The sequence below is a fragment of the Eurosta solidaginis genome, chromosome 5 (assembly GCF_040869045.1).
Source record: "Eurosta solidaginis isolate ZX-2024a chromosome 5, ASM4086904v1, whole genome shotgun sequence".
Lineage (NCBI taxonomy): Eukaryota > Metazoa > Arthropoda > Insecta > Diptera > Tephritidae > Eurosta > Eurosta solidaginis.
Window position 1 is genome coordinate 2464142 of NC_090323.1, and position 21065 is coordinate 2485206.

General features: G+C 37.9%; 1 protein-coding gene across 2 annotated transcripts in view; it reads left to right on the plus strand.

Moving 5' to 3' along the window:
* Nucleotides 1-21065, plus strand: part of Syn1 (Syntrophin-like 1) — a 352920-nt gene that overhangs the window by 308048 nt on the left and 23807 nt on the right. For both annotated transcript variants that reach the window (XM_067757556.1, XM_067757557.1), the window contains exons 5-7: nucleotides 3304-3513; nucleotides 19547-19857; nucleotides 20139-20224. In XM_067757556.1, coding sequence (XP_067613657.1) covers nucleotides 3304-3513; nucleotides 19547-19857; nucleotides 20139-20224 — 607 coding nt within the window. The remainder of the gene's footprint in view (nucleotides 1-3303; nucleotides 3514-19546; nucleotides 19858-20138; nucleotides 20225-21065) is intronic.

Genomic DNA, 21065 nt, shown 5'->3' on the forward strand with positions numbered 1-21065 from the left:
TGTATGTGCGCATATTGCAAGTTGTTAAATTTAAGTAGATACTTTAGATAGCTGATGTGGCAGAAATTGTTTACTGAGACAATGTCAATTATGATAAGTACGAAGTACGATGCTGATAATGATATTGCTTGTATGAGGCGCTTAGGAGAAAAGAAACCAATGTGGATGCGTAGAGCTTCATAACAATCAAGCAAAACGATGCAATAAATGTGTGCAACAACAAAGTGCAAAAGTGCGAAGGGGGCGATTAAATGAGTATTAAGCCCTATATTGGATTCTTAAAAAATTTCCAATACAGATGCACTTTTCCGAAGTAGAAGATGTTCGACTGTTTAAATATTACGAGATCACTGATGTTACTGATCTTGGACTTAGTTTTGGTCTTTGTTTACCATTAGTCTTGTCCCTGGATCTTGGTCTTAGTCTTGGTCTTATTCTTGGTCTTATTCTTGGTCTTGGTCTTGGTCTTGGTCTTGGTTTTGGTCTTGTTTTTGATCTTGGTCTTGGTCTTGGTCATGGTCTTGGACTTGGTCTTTGTCTTGATCTTGGTCTTGCTCTTGGGCTTGGTCTTGGTCTTGGTCTTGGTCTTGGTCTTGGTCTTGGTCTTGGTCTTGGTCTTGGTCTTGGTCTTGGTCTTGGTCTTGGTCTTGGTCTTGGTGTTGGTCTTGGTCTTGGTCTTGGTCTTGGTCTTGGTCTTGGTCTTGATCTTGGTCTCGGTCTTGGTCTTGGTCTTGGTCTTGGTCTTGGTATTGGTCTTGGTCTTGGTCTTGGTCTTGGTCTTGGTCTTGGTCTTGGTCTTGGTCTTGATCTTGGTCTTGCTCTTGGGCTTGGTCTTGGTCTTGGTCTTGGTTTTGGTCTTGGTCTTGTTCTTGGTCTTGGTCTTGATCTTGGTCTTGGTCTTGGTCTTGGTCTTGGTCTTGGTCTTGGTCTTGGTCTTGGTCTTGGTCTTGGTCTTGGTCTTAGTCTTGGTCCTGGTCTTGGTCTTGGTCTTGGTCTTGGTCTTGGTCTTGGTCTTAGTCTTGGTCCTGGTCTTGGTCTTGGTCTTGGTCTTAGTCTTGGTCTTGGTCTTGGTCTTGGTCTTGGTTTTGGTCTTGGTCTTGGTCTTGGTCTTGGTCTTGGTCTTAGTCTTGGTCTTGGTCTTGGTCTTGGTCTTGGTCTTGGTCTTGGTCTTGGTTTTGGTCTTGGTCTTGGACTTGGTCTTGATATTGGTCTTGGTCTTGATCTTGGTCTTATTCTTGATCTTGGTCTTGGTCTTATTCTTGGTCTTGGTCTTGGTATTGGTCTTGGTCTTGGTCTTGGTCTTGGTCTTGGTCTTGATCTTGGTCTTGCTCTTGGGCTTGGTCTTGGTCTTGGTCTTGGTCTTGGTCTTGGTTTTGGTTTTGGTATTGGTCTTGGTCTTGGTCTTGGTCTTGGTCGTGGTCTTGGTCTTAGTCTTGGTCTTGGTCTTGGTATTGGTCTTGGTTTTGGTCTTGGTCTTGGTCTTGGTCTTGGTCTTGGTCTTGGTCTTGGTCTTGGTCTTGGTCTTAGTCTTGGTCTTGGTCTTGCTCTTGGTCTTGGTCTTGGTCTTGGTCTTGGTCTTGGTCTTGGCCTTAGTCTTGGTCTTAGTATTGGTCTTGGCCTAGGCTACTAAAACTATATATATAAATGATAGTTATGCATTATGTCGGAAAGGACAGGATATCGATCATTATCGAGTTTCCCATCTCAGAAGTTTATTGGGGTTTGGAAAATACATTTTCTGTTCCACTATTATGTTATCATTCACAAAGTTCTTGTATGTAGTTGTACAGTTATTAATGATGCTGTCTGAATGGATATTATTTCGAACAGCAGAGTACAACTTTCAGTGCTGCAAAGGTGATTGGGAGGGACGCATTTTCGAGCCACCCACCTTTAAAATTGCTTCTTTTTTCCCTTCTTCTTAGACAATCATTTTCGCTGTGTCTTTCTTTTTTCAAAGATAATCCTCCCAATGATACCAATTACGAATAAGACGATTCATCAACAACAACATTGGTATGCGAAATTAATTAAATAAAATTTCTCTCGCCTTCTGCCCACTTTGAACTCATTCATCATTTTGTAAAGCTTGTCAGTTGTCCTACTGCAATGTGCGATGTCCTCTTTATGTGCAAGTAAAAAGCGTTAAATTGAATTTCCATTCTTAAGTACTCCGTCACCGCTTTTGGCATTCACGAATTATTCTTGCTTCATTTGCTGTCGGCATTCATCACCGCAGGCGCTGCTGCTTTCCTTTCTGTGGCACTTGTGTGCTCGCATTTTTTAACCTTATCACATTATGTTCGTATGAAAAATTATTTATAAAAATTTTATATTGATCTTTTCTCGCTATCGGGCGTGAATTTGTAACGCTGTTCGTTGGGCAACCGGATGTTGAAAATTAATCCATACAAACTTACATCAAAGGAGTTGTACAAACATATGTTGAATCTATATTTAATATATATGCGTAATTTTTCAGATAAAAATGTCACTCTGATGATCGATGTACGTTCATGAATTTGCATTAAAGCCCATGGAATATAAATATGTTAAAAACCACATAGTAGGATGTGCCATTTTCAAACGCAAAATTCTATTTATTAGTCCAAAGTTCTGACCTCATCTAAGTCACCTAAGGCAAGTGACGAACCGATGCTGGTGTTTCCGCAATTTTTTACTTTTGAGATCGACTTTAACTACATTTCTGTAACCATCAAAGAATCTTAGGCTGAACAGTTTATTGGCCTATATCAGCATAAAGTCTGGGAAGGGTCATTTGGTTCATTGTAGGCTGAAAAAGAGTCTAAAGATACATTTATAATAGTCGGGTTACTGTAGATTTGCCTGACTAAAAGCCAATTGATAGCTAAATGCTCAAAAGTTTCAAGTTTAAGAAAATTTTATTTATGCCCAGGTATGGATTAGAAAATATCAACCGCAGTCGGCGCACGCTAATATACAAAAATATTGGTCTTGTTTATGTTTTGTCGGCCAATCGAAATGTATCGCGACATCACATCGATTGATATGCGTCGCAAGTTCATTCATATTTATGTGAATTCTCATGTATAAATTCAATACTGAATTAATAATTTCGCTAAAGACTTTACTGTTTGCAGATTGCCTAATGGAATTCATTAAAAAAAAGTTGGCTCCGATTTAAGAGCACTTTTGTTGTACTAGAAACACCTTTGAACGTTTTAAGCAACCTTAAATTTATATTTACTTGTATGCCTTCAATCAGCTGTCGTATAAATAACCTCACCCTAAAATCTTTTCTCTGCTTCTTTATCTTTTTAGTGAAATTTCTGCGTGAAGTGACACCATATTTTCGTAAAGCCAGCATCATATCAGAAGTAGGCTGGGAGTTGCAGCGTGCTTTTCTTTGTCCTTTGGGACCAGGAGCGTCTACATCACCACCAGCGCCGAAAATAACACCACGCGCCGATACGCGCTATATACCGTTACAGTTGACACATTTGGCGAGAAATCTAAAATACATCGATCCAGGTGAGTGGAAGCTTATTTTGTTTACTGAGCCATTATTTTGACTCTGCAAAACAAAATCAAAACATAAACCATTCAAACTTACTTACACACTTAGATACTTAGACGCATGAAAAATCACAAAATTATTATGGGGGAGCGTCGAGCTACACAAAATGCGTATTTCACAAGTAAATCCCGTTTGACAAGCGAGCAAAGCATCTTATGAGATTTAGATGTTGTTAGTTATATTGACAGTTATTGACTTTTAAAATCCTTTTCATACCACGAACTCTAACAGTGCGAAACTTTTAGGAAGATACAGTGCTGAGTTTTAAATTCATAATAAAAAAAAGAGAACCGGCAACTTTACAAAGGAAAGTTTTAAGCTAACAAAAATTTAGAGAATTTTAAAACAAGTTCTAAATAGCATTAAAAGCAATTTTGATGCAAGTGAGAAAATAAATTATGAACGAAATGCTTACAAAATTAATAATTACATCATAATTGTTGTTTCTTTACTTTAAGTGTTACTTTATTTTGCTGTGAAATCCTGACAGTTGCTAGCTTTAGTTCTCAGTTCAAACACTCTCATATCGATCCCAGGAATCATATCTGTCTTTTCTCCACACAGAAATAGCCCTTGATCCTAAGCCTATTAAAAACTGGGGACTTGGAAGTTTACTAATAACTCCGTTTTCTAAGATAGTCGGAGTCACAAAAGGTCAAGGTTTTTTTTAATAGGTATTTTTGTCAACCAAAATTGAAGCTTTTTTCTTTTACATATGTTTTTGCAAAAATATTTAAGATTTACATTTACATTTTTGGGACTGATCAACGAACATATTGTGATACAAATTTTCTCCTGTGCTTAAGCGGCCTGAAGTGCGCATTTCGGCATGCAACAGTCGCATCATTACTAAAAACGACATTTTACTCACAGTAGTTCATCAATGTAGGTACCAGCACAGCGTACTTGGAGAGGAGCCTTCCATTAGAAACTTATCCTAATGGAAGGCTCCTCTCCAAGTACGCTGTGTACAGAGGGTTTTTCGTCGTGAAAACGAAGGCAATGAAACGTGCTTTGCATTTTCCAATAATAACTAATGTTCGTGATATTGCTATTCTCTTGGCTTTTCAGATGGTCGGCCGGCTCCAATGCCATACAGATCGGCCATTTCACTTGACAGTAGATCTACTGAGATTTTTTTGAGATAAGACAAAAGTCGAGTCGTCGTACATGCTATTCGTATAGCAGTAATAATAGGCTGCGAATATACCTATATTTAACACGCTTTTATTAGCTTGGGCTGTATCTATGTATGTAACGGAATCTTTGAGCTTAATTTTCACCGGTTTCTAGAAATCTGATTAATTTGAAACTTTGCACACGTATCAAGGCTCGATGACAATGCATTAATGTGATGGAATGGTGACATAAGGTCAACGGCCATAAGGTCAATTGGCCTTATTACTACTTTGAATGGCCATAAGTTTGATTGAAACTTTGCACACGTATCAAGGCTCGAGGACAATGCAATAATGTGATGGTGGGGTGACATAAGGTTAACGGACATAAGGCCAATTGAACTTATGACCACCCCAAATGACCATATATTTGAAACCTTACACATAATGCGAAAAACGCATTCCTTTATTAATGATAGAAGTGGATGCATGGCACATCTACGAAAGAGCATACTGGAGCCCTTTTAACACGATTTTTTTATTAGCTTGGCCTGTATCTATCTATGTATCTATGTATCCATGTATGTATGTAACGGAATCTGGAGTGGAGCCGAGAGCCCCGGTAATGCAGAGCTCCGAACTCCGTTGCACCTTTTGAAGCATTTTAAGATATGTACTTTTAGCTAGTGCAGGCCACCAGACCAAGGCACCATAAAGAAGAATCGGGCGCACAATGGCTGTGTAAATCCAGTAGGTCACCTTAGGGGAGAATCCCCAGGAGGTGCCAATTGCCCTCTTGCAGGTGAACAGCTCTGCTGCTGCCTTCTTGGATCGCTCCACTATATGGTCACTCCATAAAGCTTCCTATCCAAAATGACTCCCAAATACTTCACTTGATCGCTCAAGGCTAAGAACGTACCCCCAATTCTTGGCGGTGTAAGATTTGGTACTTTGTACCTCCTCGTAAGAGGACAAGCTCGGTTTTATACGGGTTGACTTCCAAACCTGTGGCGGGTTTTACTCCTGGAGCAGCTCCAGGATGTCAGCTGGGTCCGTTGGCATCACTGGTACCCAGGCTTTAGCCCTTGGTCGTGAGGGGATATCATGCGCCTCCACTACCTTGAGGCGCGCGCCCAGATATACCACCCCTATCAGCATGACGGCGGCCCTGTAGAGGTTTACCGACATGGCGTCGCCACAGGCAATTAGCTTGACATTGCCCTGGAACTACCCTGCATCGGTGTAAGATGGCGGTGGACCAGGGTTGTCTTTTTTAACCTTAACGGCCACCGTAGCGGGCGCGGCCTCGATACACTTCCACTGTTGTTTCGGGATCCTGCCATCTTCGCTGCTCTCGTCTATAATGCCAATTATCTGCCGACCCTTGGCAATTTCGGCGAAAGACCGCGTCCAGCCTCCCTGCGTCTTGGCCCTTTTCGGTCCCGTGGGTTGGATTCATCTATGGACCGCTGGTGTTTCGAGGTTTCATCACTCTCGACTAAAACTTTTAAAATTATTTGAACTAAAAAATTTAAAATAAATAATAGTTTAAAAAAACTAAAATAAACTCTTTTTAATTGAAAATTATTTTCTATTTTTTAGTTCGGTTAGCTATAAAAGCGTGTTTTTTTTTTTGTTTTTTTAAACTATTATTTTTAGGAGTCATTTCAGATCCGTCGGATAAAAGCTGACGGATAGCTTTGCCTGGGTCCCCGATATTGGCCTTTTTCGCATTTGGGCTCCACTTGCTCTTGAAAATTTCTCTCAAACCTGCCTGGGGTGCTCCTTAAAACCTTGTTTTTAGTCAATGTCTACTCCTAGTTATTTCAAAAAAGGATTTGAATTTATTTGATAATTTCATATAATTAGGACTAATTCATCCACAGTCCGCTTTGAGCTCACCAAAACCACTTCTGTCTTATTGCTGGTCATCTCCAGCCCCATTATCATCAGCCATTCCTGCATTCTTCCCACGGCGTCATTGTATGATTCTTGGATCATATCCAGTTTCTTGGCCACCGCTACTACGACAGTATCATCTTCGTAGACGAGAGCATGCGTGCCTCCGGGAAGGTCGATTTGTAGCACACCATCATATATCGCATTGCATCGTGTTGGCCCAAGAACTAATCCATGAGGGGCACCGCCGGTGATGTTGTGCTCTCTTGATCGGTGCTAAAAGCATTTATAATATCCAAAGTATGGACAGAAGCCTTTTTTAAGCCACATCCTTATTTCTGACATTTGTAATGAAATAACTCTTTAAATATAAACGTTTTTTTTTTTTTTTTTGAATCACCCATTTTCTTGCTCTTCAACGGACAGAAATATTATAGTAGTGCATATCTATTTGAATTTAGCTCAATCCCTGATTAACAGAATAAAACACATTGCAATAAAATGAAAATATGCATTGCGTTGAAAATAAAATAAATGTTCACATAAATCATTCCAAAGCTCAGTAACGCCGCGAAATGAGCTCTCAAAGCCGACCTAAAACCCGTAAAATCCAACTAAACAACGCCGCGCAGAGATTAAGCGGCGCAAGCCCAGCGTCATCCCCAAAAGGAACAAGATGTGCCTATTTTGCAAAACGCACACATACTACTACAAACGTATTTGGCATTCTCAATACTCGTACAGCAGCAGTGTCATTTGCATGCGGCATTTAGTTGTAGGTTGCAACGATTTTAACAAGACGAAACAACAAGAAAAACAACATATGACAAGAATTGCTTCCAGACTATTAAAATAGAAAGACATAAGTTGTGCATGGGCGACAGTGAACAGCTGAAAACGAGCGCTAGCTCATTCGGTCGCAAAATTAAACTCCCCAACACTTGTAAATAGTGATTTTTAAGGGCGAAGCTTTTTCCATTGAGGTTAAGCTCGATTTAGTTGAGAATGCGTACTTGGGACTTCTCAAAATTCTATCGAAAAATGACGCTCTCGGAAATCTTTTTCGCTTTTTTCAGCAGTAAAAAATAGTAGAGAGCTTTGTAAACCTAATCCTGATAGCGCGTATATTGCTCTGGTATAGTTGGACTTAATGCACTAAATTTTCAGTGGTATTGGAAACATTTATTCAAGTGTGAGAAAACTTTCAACACTTCCAGTCGGGGACATTTTGTTTATTATAAAACCCTCTGTGAGCGCCATGTGCGGCTACAGTATTCCAGCCAGATACTTCATAACTATTCCTTAGCAACTCACTTGCTTTCCCTTTTGAGCATAAGTAGTAGCGAAACTGTCGAAACCCCGTGCTTATGGAAACCTGACTCGTCTTTCTTACGTTCTAAGACATCTCCTAATCCCGAAAATTTCTGCCATCACCAGATTGGTTTAGTTTGGTAACAATGCTTGTCCCTTACTTTTCCTTACATGGTCAAAAGGACATTGAGATCTGAAAATCTTCTTGGTTAGGCTAAGGCAAGACCGTTATCTTCATTGCGTATTCCTCGATTTTCCACAGAAGATAACCCAGTGGTATTCATACAGAGCTATCTGATATCCTATCAGCACCGTGAACCCAGTAGAGGGTGACATTGCCTTAAAAAGGTCTGCGCAGATCGACACCCTCGTACGGTAAACAAAAATCATTACACTGAAGCAGCATAGCTTTTTTCTTTATAATACAGCCTTCCACCTGTAAATCACTATAAGAGCTGCGAAGTCAGTAAAACTTACTGGCCTGTAGGTACTTTGAAAAGAGCCCAATCATAGTTTCTCTATGCAATATAAACCATCTGTGTAGACTGTGATGAGATGGTCAGAAAATATTTCGATCAACACCGCAGTTTGGAAGTAAAGGAGGGGAATATCGCCACTGAGTTGGGAGAAGCAGATGGATGAAGACTTTGCCTCCCTTGGTGCTTCCGATTGACGTCAGTTATCGCGAAACAGAGACCCAGCGGTTTAGGAGGTCAGAATATACTCGCGGTAGGTATGTCTGTCGTAAGAGGCGACTAAAATACCAGATTCAAGGGGCTGTGTAGCGCAACCCTTCAGGTTGCCAGCGCAATATATAGCTTCTCCAAATCCAATTGTCAACCTCACCTATCCGCGGCGAATCCTGTTTCACTAACAGACAAGGCTCTGGCGACCCCAAGCTCCTCATGGATGGCCTGAAGGTTTAATGTGGCCATATAAAGTGTTCCCGAGATGGTCGGGCTAGCACCTTAATGGTGCTGTGTAACTGGAGCGTATCGGATCTGTACCCGGCAAAGGACCATCACATCGATAATACTCCCCAAAGCCTTCGGGGAGCAACCTTATCGCTACAACGACAACATCAACATGGCGAAACAGAGGTGGCTGGCGTGACTTGCTACGAAACGGCCGAAATCGCTTACGCGGGTTAGCGCCAATTAATAATCCACTCCGGTCATTATATCTGGTTATCTGACATTAGCGTGCCCTTGGTTGTCAGACACCCTCATATAAAACACTTACCGAAGTTTTTTTGTAGCTCTTCCGCTATGCGAGTCAGGCTTCGATCGCTTCGAACAGCTGTTGGAACGTATTGGTGTTTCTTTATCTGAAACTCTACGTCCGTAAGTAACCCATTTCGAACGAATTTTTCTGCTCATTGGATTTAAGTGCTTTTTGAACTTCTAGCAGGCTTCAAAAGGTATGAGTTTGAGCACCACTGACATAGCAAATGTATCGTGTTTATACTCGTTTAACAACACACCTCACCAGCAAAGACTGCAACAACAATGCCACGCGTTGATGCCTTTTGGTTGTATTTAGTTCAGGGTTTTTTGTGGTTAATCCTTCCGCCATGTTGATTTAATGCGCTGTTGACGTTGGGGGCAGCAGAAAATGGCATTGCTGTAATTGTTCAAGTTGTTGGTGTTGATGATGAAGAAGTTGTTGTTGTAGCTCTTATTGTTGTCGAGACTATTGTTTAATCATTGGGAAAAATAGTAACAACCTCATTGTTATTTTTTTTTTTGCAGCTCAGCCCCAGCTGCAGTCATTGTGGAAATAGATAAAAGCGTACGTGGGGGAGATTTTAGCATGGAAAGCAGTTTTGCATGACACCAAAAGGAGAAAGATTTGAAAGCAGAACATGTCAAATGAGTTCATTGCAAGTGCTTCCGTCGTAATTGAAATGAATTCTGTGTTGCTGTTTATGTTTGATTCTTATTTCGTCGCTTGGAACTACTTTGCGCTACTTCTTACACTCACCGTAATTTGTTTGCCACCAAAAACATAGAGCTTTGCACTTCATGAAAGTTGTCTGTTTGTAGTTTCCGCTGTTGTTTGAGTTTCTTATTTTGAAGATTTAACTGAAAGTTGCTTGGGTCTGTGTTGCAGGCCCATAATTCTCACAGCCTTGCTGCTTGCCAAAGCGGAATGTTTTAAACAGTGTCAAATTGCTGTTATATTTGTGGTTGGAGCGGGATTTCAATCTGTGTAATTGAATTATATATACTACATCAGAGGTGTTTTAGGGTGTTCACTCATGCTGGGTATAATACTTCCAGTATGTACACGGGAGTCTAATATGCATTGATAGCAGTTCACAACGGGTAGTTTATACTGCGAGAAGTTGTCGATTGTATTAGCGAATAAAGCACATGACAAGAAAACAATCACTAGATTTATACTTTGGATAAAGGGGGCCATATCTTAATGGGAGCAGAAACTTTAAGTTTTTTTAATCCTCATAGAATGATGTAAGGAATATGCGTGCCACTGTTCGCTTTTCCGAAATCGCCTAAGCTTCGATTAATATGAAAAATGTTAAAGTTACTGTTCCCAGAGGCGTGAGAGCCGATCGCTTTATTCCCACTTCGAGACTCTTTCGGAAACATTTTAAGACCACACTGCTTCTTTGTTAGGAATTTAATGAATTTCGGCCATTGTTTTTGGGACAATTTTGGGAGTACGAGGATAATATGGATAATATGGTTCTATTCTGGTTGATTTCGAGAGTGTTTTGTAATATTTTCAGTATTGTTTTAGGTCACCCTTGAACAATTTTGAGATCACTTGTAGATCATCGCCGGGTCATTTAATATTATTTTGAAATAATTTCTCTACAGTTTCGGGATGATTTTCGGACAATCTTCAGACCATTTAAAAATTTTCGCTGGATATTTTCATGAAAGTTTCAGCGCTATTTCTGTATAATTTTGTAATTATTTCCTGGTGATTTTCGATTTGTTTGTGGCATTATATGGGAGTCATTTTGGAACTTTTTCTAGATAATCTATGAATTATTTTGGAATTATCTCTGGTTTAATTTTGAATTGCTTTTGTTATGGCTTTGCGAATATTTCGAAATCTTTAATTGTTGGGGTCATTTCTGGATCATTTCGCGACAATTAAAGTAAAATTTTGGAATAGTTTTTGGGATCATATCGAGGCGATTTAAAAACAATTTTGGAACGAACTACGGATCATTTCAAGATTATCTTTGGATTAAGTATGTATTGATTATGTTATCCTTTTGTGACTAATTCGAACGTTCCGACATTTTTTTTATGCGGCACGGTTTCGGAATTGCTTTTTAAACTCTTTGAGAATCGTTTCAGTCAGATTATCTGAGCTATATCAGGATCATTCTCCTCAATCGATATTATGTTTTATGTTCGTAGTCGGTTAGACAGCTAGCAAAATGATAACACAGAAATCTAATACTGTTTTCACACAGAAACTTAATGATCTCATTTCACCTTCTAATGAAATCGTAAATTCTTTGCTTTCACATACACGTAGCTGCTCGATTAGTATGAAGGATGAAATGTCAAGCGAATAAAATGACAATGCTATATGGCAGATAATGACAATTACTTTGACAAATGACATTTTTAAGCACTGAACACACCAAAAACTAAGAAACTGAACGCTCCCAACAGAGTTGCATTGGGCGTTTGATTTCATTAGGCATTCGGTTAGTCACTAATGCAATAATTATAGATTCGAATCTTGTATGGAAGACTGAGCTCAATAAGCGTCTTAATGTAGAAAACTGCCTTTATTATTCAATAAGCCGTGTGTGTGAAAATAATATAAAACTTTTTCCTAAAGTACAAACTAAGTTTTTTAATAGATTTCGAAACTCTTCCCGTCAGGTAAACTTAAATCTATACATCGTTGCCTATGTTCACTTCCATATCCAACTAATTTAAAATTTTACTCGAGAAGCAAAATCCATTTAATTTTCACATTAACTGCATGCATATTTTAAAATTTTTTGTGAAAGAGAACTTTGAAGAATCTTGCTTAAATTAACAGCAACATCGTTCCCTTAATTCGCTGCGCCCGTAAATATACAAATTTTTGTCAAACAACTTTCTTACAGCCGGAAGGAATTATGAAGCACGATTATCTTTTTACTTCCACAACTTTAAGGCGGAAATACGAACTACAAGATTTTCCATAAAGCCTTTGCTCTAGCGCTTTAAAGCTTATACAACAAAAGTTGAAATTTAAAATAGCATATTTCAAGGCTAACAATTTCAAGAACTTTGCTTTTGTGCTGCTTGAATAACTACGAAAGTCAAAAGCTAATTTTTTTCTATTTCATAATCCATAGCGCATTGAAAGCCAAATAAAATGGAATTACAAAAAAAATAAAAAACGCCTCCGTGAAACAAAAGCCGCTTTTATTGTGTTGATGAAAAGCTAAAATATTTTGGGATTAAAACACATTTTCGAAATTCGTTGTTTTTTATTTGCCAAATACTTCTCTTATCAGCAAGTGCAGCGAAATATTTCACAAAAACCAACTCGAAACTCACACGCCCACACTTATTGTTTACTGTTCTCTCGTTATATTTGTTGTGAATATTTTTTTTTTTGTTATACTGCCAAAGGAAAATCCGCATATTTGTCAAAATTGTGTCATATCAGGTGTCGGAGTTTGGCTGTGAAATGCGCAATAGCCCTCCTCCGCCACACACATACTCCTCTTATCCACACTCCAACTAAGTTAGTGGTTGATGATTTGTTCCACATACAAAAAAATATAAATATTTATGCGGTAACCACTACAACCATAGACGCAGCTATGTGTATGCACAAATTGTATGACTTTTGTTCAATTGTTCTATATTTTCAAATAATAATAGTAACAACAAAAGAAAAATCCATAAATAACTAAACTATGTCAGTAAATATGGGTAAAATGAAATAGCGAGCAAGAAAGTTAGAAATAAAATATTGCAACAACGCAGCAATAATAAAAAGGTCAGAACACTTGGCACCTCGCATACAATCCAAATGTTTAGCTTCACAAATTTTCAGAACAATGCGAGTCTTCTACGAAACTAATAACTTTCTATTTTCTGGAAAAAATGTTACCCTCGTGTTGCACTATTACTTGGATTCTAACTTTTGAATTAGGTCACTTAGCGTATTGGTACCCCTTTTTATCCAGTGTGAATAACACACAAACTTACGAGGGAGCTGAAAAGAGCCTACTTACTTACTTACTCAATTGGCGCTTAACCGTCTAAGAGCCTACAGAACGACATTATTTGGAGAAAAGAAAACGCCATAAGTACATAATTAAGTACGTAGGCAGCTTATTATCTCGGTCTATATTTTGGTTATTTTTTCCCCTGAATGTGAGCCAAGGATCGATGTATTCGAAAAACTCCCATTTATAGTTCTTCAAATAGAAGGAGAAGGATGGGAGACAGTTAAAGCTTGCTTGAGAGAGTGAGATATATGATGGGGAGCGGTAGAAAGGGGCAATGGCTTACATTAGTTTCAGGATAATGGGAGAAAAAAATATAGTGAAATAGAGTTTGCAAGAAAGGATTGGGAAACGAATAAGGAGGAATGGAGAGTACAAAAGCACAGCTAAAGCAAAGTTTGGGTAGCGCAACGTCTGCCAGACCTGCTATTCGTGTAAAAACACAGTTTTTTAAAAGAATATAGTTGAAGAGTGCCCTATTTAAGAAATGGTCTCAAAAATGCCCTATATCAGCGCAAATTCATATTATATACCATATCACATATGCATCAGGGACTTTATTATGCAACTTGGTTTGAAAGGAATTTCTTTCAGATTTGAAAAAGATGCATGGAATTTTATAGTTTTCGAATCGTATTTTTTCGAACAGAGTTACGTAATAATTACTTAAATTTTTAAAAAATGTTCATCACTCACTTAAATTCAAAGCTACATTTTAATCATTTTGACTACATAATTTTAGAACCGCCAAAAGAGGTGTAAAGCAGCAGTCAAGGTGGTAAAAAGATAAATGTACTAATTAACATAAAAAAGAAACAGAAATTACTCCAAAGTGCAATACTGTTTATATACATATGAACTAAAAAATTTTTCCGAGGGTGCGCCGACGAAAAAAGAGGGTGGTCTATCCTGTGCTAACCTTGTGCAAACGAGCCATATAGTTTTTATTATAAAATTCGCATTTCAAATTTATATGGCTTCCAATGCTTTAAATGGCTGATCTTAATATTATTATAAGATAAAATCCGTTTTATCGCGACAGATGGAAAATTTTGTTGATCTAAAGAACGAAGATCCCAGATTACTTTTAGTCTTTGATTTTGACTAAAAATATTACTTTTTTGGTCACAACAACTTCTAACTAACGAACGAGGCGAATTCTCCAAGTTTAGTCTTTGTAAAGAAAAACTTGTACTCAAATTAGCCTGTATACAGCGTGATTAATTTCTATTAAGGTGCGTCTTATATGCTAGAAGTGAAGTTTACCTTGCGCAAAAAGCCTGGGATTAGAACTAAGTTTGATGAGAAGGTTCTGTGACTTTCTGATTACTTGCTTTTTTTAATGTTGTCAAAAAAGCTATTTTCCACTTACGATAACTTTCTAGAGCTCATACGCTAACTTGATATTGAAGCTTTTCAATAACTCCTAAACTATAATATTTTGCTTACCTTTTTTCAGTTTTATGGCGTTATAGCACGTATTTTCTTAGTGTCATTAAAAAAAAATTGTTTGTAAAGCACGTTTAAGGCTAAGGCACACCCTAACGTGGACCGCATAATAGCAAATGGCTATCATACAATTTCGCAACAAAGTCGCAAAAAGCTCTTTAATTAGAAATAAATGGCGTAAGGGTGCACGAAACTGTAATGAAGCAAAATAGCAAAGTAAAAAGTAAAAAAAAACACAAACTTGCAAAATCTATTTGGGTAAATATTTACCTAAGTTGTAGCTAAAAGCATTGAAAAACGATGTGTGCAAAGCGGCAGATAGCGAGCGTATAAATGGCAAAACTTTGTAATTTACTACATACGCGGTGGCGCTAGTAATGCTATATTAAGAACAAACAACAACAACAAATAGAAAACACAAAAACTTTAGCAACAACGACTGCATCGAAATTTCCGTTGCAAGTTTGTGTTGCATGTCCTACGAACTAAACTTTTACACTACCAACCAACCCATCAACCATCCAAAATAACCACAAAAGAGCGATTATGGCGCTGAAAGTGTAGGTGTGACGGCCAAGCGCACTCGCCGCTCACTACGCACCGCCCATTAAAAATTATGTAAAAGCACGCCAGAGTTACGCGTAGTCAGCTTTTTAAGCGCCCATTACTCATACTTAGCATAGACTTGACTTGACTTGAGAACTGTCACTTACAGTTCTGTTAAATGAACATTGCATGTTACTGATTACTCAAAACTTGGCAACACTTAACTTGACTTAGAAGTTTGTTGAATTTTGATTTTCTATGTAAGTTCTAAGTGACGTTTACATTTTGAGATGCCACTTGTTTGTTTCCGTTTCATTTTGACATTTTGTCATACAAATTGACATTTATTTAAAAATGAATTTCAACGCTGATAATGATGTCAGATTGTATGCGCTAAGTGGAGTATAATCGTGGCTAAGCTGCCAAGTTTACGCCAAGTCAAGTCAAGTCTATGCTAAGTATCAGTAAAAGGCCCTTTAGGTTTTGTTCGCTTAAGTCAAGTAACAGTACCACCTATTTACTGTTATTTATTTATTTATCAAACTCTCTCGCATTTTTATTTAAATTTAGAAATAGAAAAATAAATTCAAAAATATGATGGCACTTCCTTTACCCACTACTTCATTACACACCTCACTACCCCAAACTTTGCTTTGCACTTCGTATTATTATAATTGGCGTATGAGCTAGAGGTGATGCTGGAAATGACAGCTAACATAGATTGGTGTAAAATAAATTTATTTTTGTAATATTCTGGCGCTATGAATTCCTATTTCATTGCCTCGCTCCTCCGCATAATTCATTCATTTTTGGCGTTTCTATTCAACATCAAAATTTAATCAAATTTCTTCCTCATTCAAAATGATGCGCTTCTATGTTTTATGTCATTTTATTATAAAACATGATGAGCATTATTTTCACTGTTTATTTACAAAAAAAAAAAATAGGCCATGACGTTTGAAGGATAGCAGCAGAAAGAAGTGATGCCAACTTAAATATTTTGACACTTTTTCCCTTTGCATTATGCCTTATTAAAAATGTATGTTTCACTGTGTGAATCAGCAATGCAATATTCTGGCACCATCTATTGGCTACGATGAGACGTTGTTACTACAAAAAAGTGATGGTAAAATATAAGAAACGAGTTAATGGAAAAGCTAAAATAAAAGCAGATAAAAATTAGTTCATTGTTTTTTTGGGTTTCGGTATTTATGGAACAAACATTCAAACAAGTTCAACTAACAGAGCACATTTTAAAGAAATTAAGTCAGACTAACAAGTTCAAAATTTCTAAGCTTATAAAAGGCACTAACGAATGAGCGCTTCCCGAGCACCCGATGATGAAGCTGTGAGCGGAAAATGTTCTTCTGTAAGGAAATAAGTCGAACGCACAATAAATGTGAAGAATCTTTGTTGACAAAGTTTTATATAACTTCTACTCCACAGCTGTAGCTGCCGCGTGGTGTCGTGGTAGTGTGTTCCACCTACCACACCCTAAAGCCCTGGGTTCACGCTCAGGGATAAAAACAACGGCAAAAGTGTAAAAAAGATTTTTTTTAATAAAAAACGTTTTTCTAAGCGCGGTCGCCCTTCGGCAGAACTTCGGCAAACATTCCGAGTATTTTCTGCCATGAACAGCTTCTCAGTGAAACTACATCTGCCTTCGAGCTGCCGTTCGGAGTCGGCATAAAACTTATAACTCCCGTCACGCCAATTTGTAGATAAAATTAAAAGGGCACGACGCATATTGAAGAAGAAGATCACCTTTGTCTCCTCGGAGATAAACGCGCCAAATATTTCTTTAAGTTCTCGAATTATTACCAATGTCAGTGGAAAGAAATATAATTAAGATATGGTAGGCCAGGAAAATATAATAAATATATAATTAAATTCAAGACTCAAAGAAGTATATTGAGTGAAAAAAATGCTATTTAAACGAAAAAGCTCAGACGTTGTCTAAGGTTGCAATATTTTGTCCCTATGATTTGTGCTATATGATATGCCCCTCAATCTTCACAGCTACAGAGGGCAGCTAATGTATTTTAGCACGCTTTTCTGTCATCCCTTGTCAAATTTTGTTTGAACCCCATTTTGGGCGTTGTGCCATCTTCAGTGTCATTTTTCGTTCTCTTTCCTCTCCATTTTTTTTGAGAAAAAAACTCGTTCTATTCTATTTTTTAAGAAATCCCGCGTTAAAATGGCGCTCAAGTTTCAGTCATAATAAAGTTCTTAGAATAACATAATCATACCGGTGTGAACAATCCGACTTGACTGGCCCTTATGTGAACAAAATTGGCCCACATAGGGCTCTCAATCACAATATGCTGAATTATAACCATATTTGTTTAGGAGTTCGGCCTGCTTTCTACCCTTGTTGCCAACATAATGATTTAAAGCCCGTATTTGGTTTGGATCCCTTACCAGTAGGAACTAAAAGATACTCATCTGACAGCTTCGATGTTATTACCAAAGACTACCTTCCTTTGCATGGATAGCTTTTCAAATGGTGTCTTTTATGCCATCATTCGGCATCGTTTTATCATAATGGAATATCAAAAAACACGACTCCATCTTTATTGGGTTAAGCATTTCAACGAAGAAATTCCTCTGAATTAAATCAACAAATCCAAATACATCTGACTAGATGGTGCATATTGTGACGAATACTAGCAACACTAAGGGGTACTATCATCTCTAAGCCGATACTAAGCAGTGACTCGTATGCACATCAACAAATCAATCATTATGTCTACCCATATGTCCATACGAGCAGCAGAGAAGAGAGGCACAAACACATGCATATATCTTATCTGAGATGCTCACAAAAGAAGGCAATAATTTGTGCAAGTATTACTCACATATACACGCGCACATGAGAAGCTATAAACGTTGTTATAGCGGGTAATTTGATAGCTGATAACTAACTAGTGAATTCTAGAATAGAAAAGCCTAGAAATATGCAAGGAGGAAGCCAGACAGTATAAAAGGGCAGCAACAGTAGAGGCACGACAATCAGTTTTGATTAAGCACGCTATCCGTCGAGCAATAGAAGTGTTATTTTGAAAGTAGTCTAATAAAGACAATTTTGCATTATCAAATATTGGAGTTATTTATTCAACAGTTTAGTGATTCGAACGTTAGCAGAAGGTTGTAAATAAGCGGAGTTGCACTAAATTCGTTACAATATTATATATACCTTCAGCCTTGACAGTGATTAACTGCTCTTGATTCAATCTATGTGACGTCCTCACCGACCGGTCAGTGCAACCTTGACGAGTTAGCTATTACTTCGGATATGGACTTAGATCAGTTGTTTCACATATATGCAAAAAATGTATTTCGTAAATGTGTTTATCAAACCTACGTAAAACAAAATGACAAGTAAAGATCAGTTTCAAACTAACTACGAGGGTGGCTGTAGTTCGTTTGTGCGCATTGATTCATTTTGCAGGTATTTGTGCAAACAAAGTAACGACGGTCCGGCTTGGTATTTTGCTACGTATATTTTTATTGTTACAGTGAACTGTCGTATAGGTGTGAAACACTACTATTTTTACATCCCAATCGGTGAGCCACGCCGCTCCGATACCTCTCTTAGATAAATGGAACATATTAAACCAAAGTTGAAAGCGAAAAAGCCTCTGAGGTGTTAATTTTATACCCTTATCTTGATTCCAAAACCTTTTCAATCCCCACATAGTGTTACATACTTATGTCAAAAAAGAAATGAGCTCTGGACTATTCGTATTAGGCAAAATTTTCATACATGCTTGATACTTCAGAAGCTTTACTTTCCAAAAATGGTATATTTAACAGTCGAAAGGGGCACGATTTGTTAATATTCTGCTTCCTTATATTCAACAATCAGCTACATTTGTTGAAAATATAGCGAGTAGTTTTTCGAGCTTTGAACTTAAAGTGCTTAGAAGAGATTTTATTAGACTTTCGAAAAACTCGAGTTTACTACCTATCAGTCGCGGAGAAGCCCAAAAGTGAGTAAATTTCAGGATAGTTTACCTCACATACTAAACAAGACAACCGTATTCACAACCCACATCACAAAAATCGTAAAGTTCTTCTTCTTCATTTCCATTCTCGTTTGCGTTTTCTATACGTGCGAGTTCAGTAAATTTTATTGAATGCTTAATTTTAAGTAAGCCAATTAATTAATGATAATCTTTGCAGATATTCACACAAACAAAACCAATGCCACATAAATATATAAAATTACGTATAATAAATATATAGCATAAAATTTATAAATCTCCACCCCACCTTGTATCATATCTTCTTCTTAATTCGTGCATTACAATTTTCATTAATTCCTGCCTCGATAGTTTTTTTTTTTTTTTTTTTTCATTATCATTGCCCTCAAATAATGTTTTCCATTTTCATGATTATGTTGATTGTTCTTATTGTTTTTTTGTTGTTTATTTGCAGAAAATCGTTGCATCGAATTGCATTCACCGGACGGTGTGCATTCGTGCATACTGCGCGCCTCCGATTCGGCCGAGGCATTGATCTGGTTCAATGCGCTGCACTCGGCAATGTGTGGCAGTACTCAGCGTGCACTCGCCGATGCCAATCGCTTACTGATGAACGTCATTGGGGAGTTGAAGCATATCGGTTGGCTTAGTAGGCGTTTAAGTGGTGGCAGCTCAAGTGGTGGTGGTGGCGGTGGCAGTGCAAATTCAGGCAATGGCGGCGCGAGCAGCACAAACGCGCTTGCCGGCGGTGGCGCTGGAGATTTGGTAAGTGGAAAGTAAAAGCTAGCAGTACGGTTTGGAAGGCTGTCTTAGTATTACAAACTACTTACAGTCAGTTTATTATACTTTTTCCTGCAAACTCCTTTCTTTCTTTTCGCGTATTGTCGCATTTTTGCTGATTTTCTTATCTCAATGAATTTCTTAATGAAATGGTTTTATTTACAATTCTTTTCCGGTTCTCAATTGTTTTCTTTGTATATGCGTTCGGTTTATGGTGACCTTGCAACATTCAACATGCAACGATGACGGCGCATTGTATGCCACAGCCAAGCGGACGTTCCAGCTCAGAGAGCTCCGATGAAAACGATAAATGGCAACCAATTTTTGTCGCAGTCACTGAACGTGAATTCAGGTAAGTGTTTGCTTGCTTTTGGTGTGGTGGAAATGCGTAGGTACTACATAAAGTATGAGTAGTCAAACGCGTGGAACACTGTAGCTGTTATGTACACTTTATAAGGATTATTGGCAGATTTGGTAATTTCAATGCTACACAAATAAAAATAAAATGCTTGATTGTAGTGAATGAATTTATTTCACTTTGGTTGTTCCTGCATTATGGCCATTGGAAGTTCCGACTCGTTGTTGCATCGTATATGAGTGTGTGTATGTGTGTGTGTGTGTATAAGTTGCATGCTAAACTCAATTTCTGTGCAAGCATTAAACAAAATCCAGAAGATTGCTTGTGAATAAAGTGCTTGAGAAAAGCCACTAAAGGAAAGCACCAAAATTCGAGAAAATGCAGTATGCCACAAAAATCTGTATGATATGGAAATATGGTTTTCCACTAAAGAAGCCACCGTCGAAATTGTCTTGTGCACACACATATGAACATTTGTGTCTACTTAAGTAAAATAAATGCATTACATTAATGTATTTTTTTGTATGATGCAGGGCTGGATTACGCAACTACTTCTTCGCCCACGGCGAATAGCGGCCCCACTCAAAATAATATTAGAATAAAGGAAGAAAGTTGATCCCAAATTATTAAAAAAAAGTTAAATTAAGCAAAAAATACATAAATGGCCGAACTAAATACAAAAGTGGTAAATATTGTTTTGAAAGAACAACATACAAATTATATTATAGAGGATTCGATTCTCTTGACTACGCACCAATAAGCTCTTTTCGGAACTACTTTTGCTCAACTCTATTATGGTAGTGTTTTCAGAAAAGTTGTCAACTTTAGGACCGCC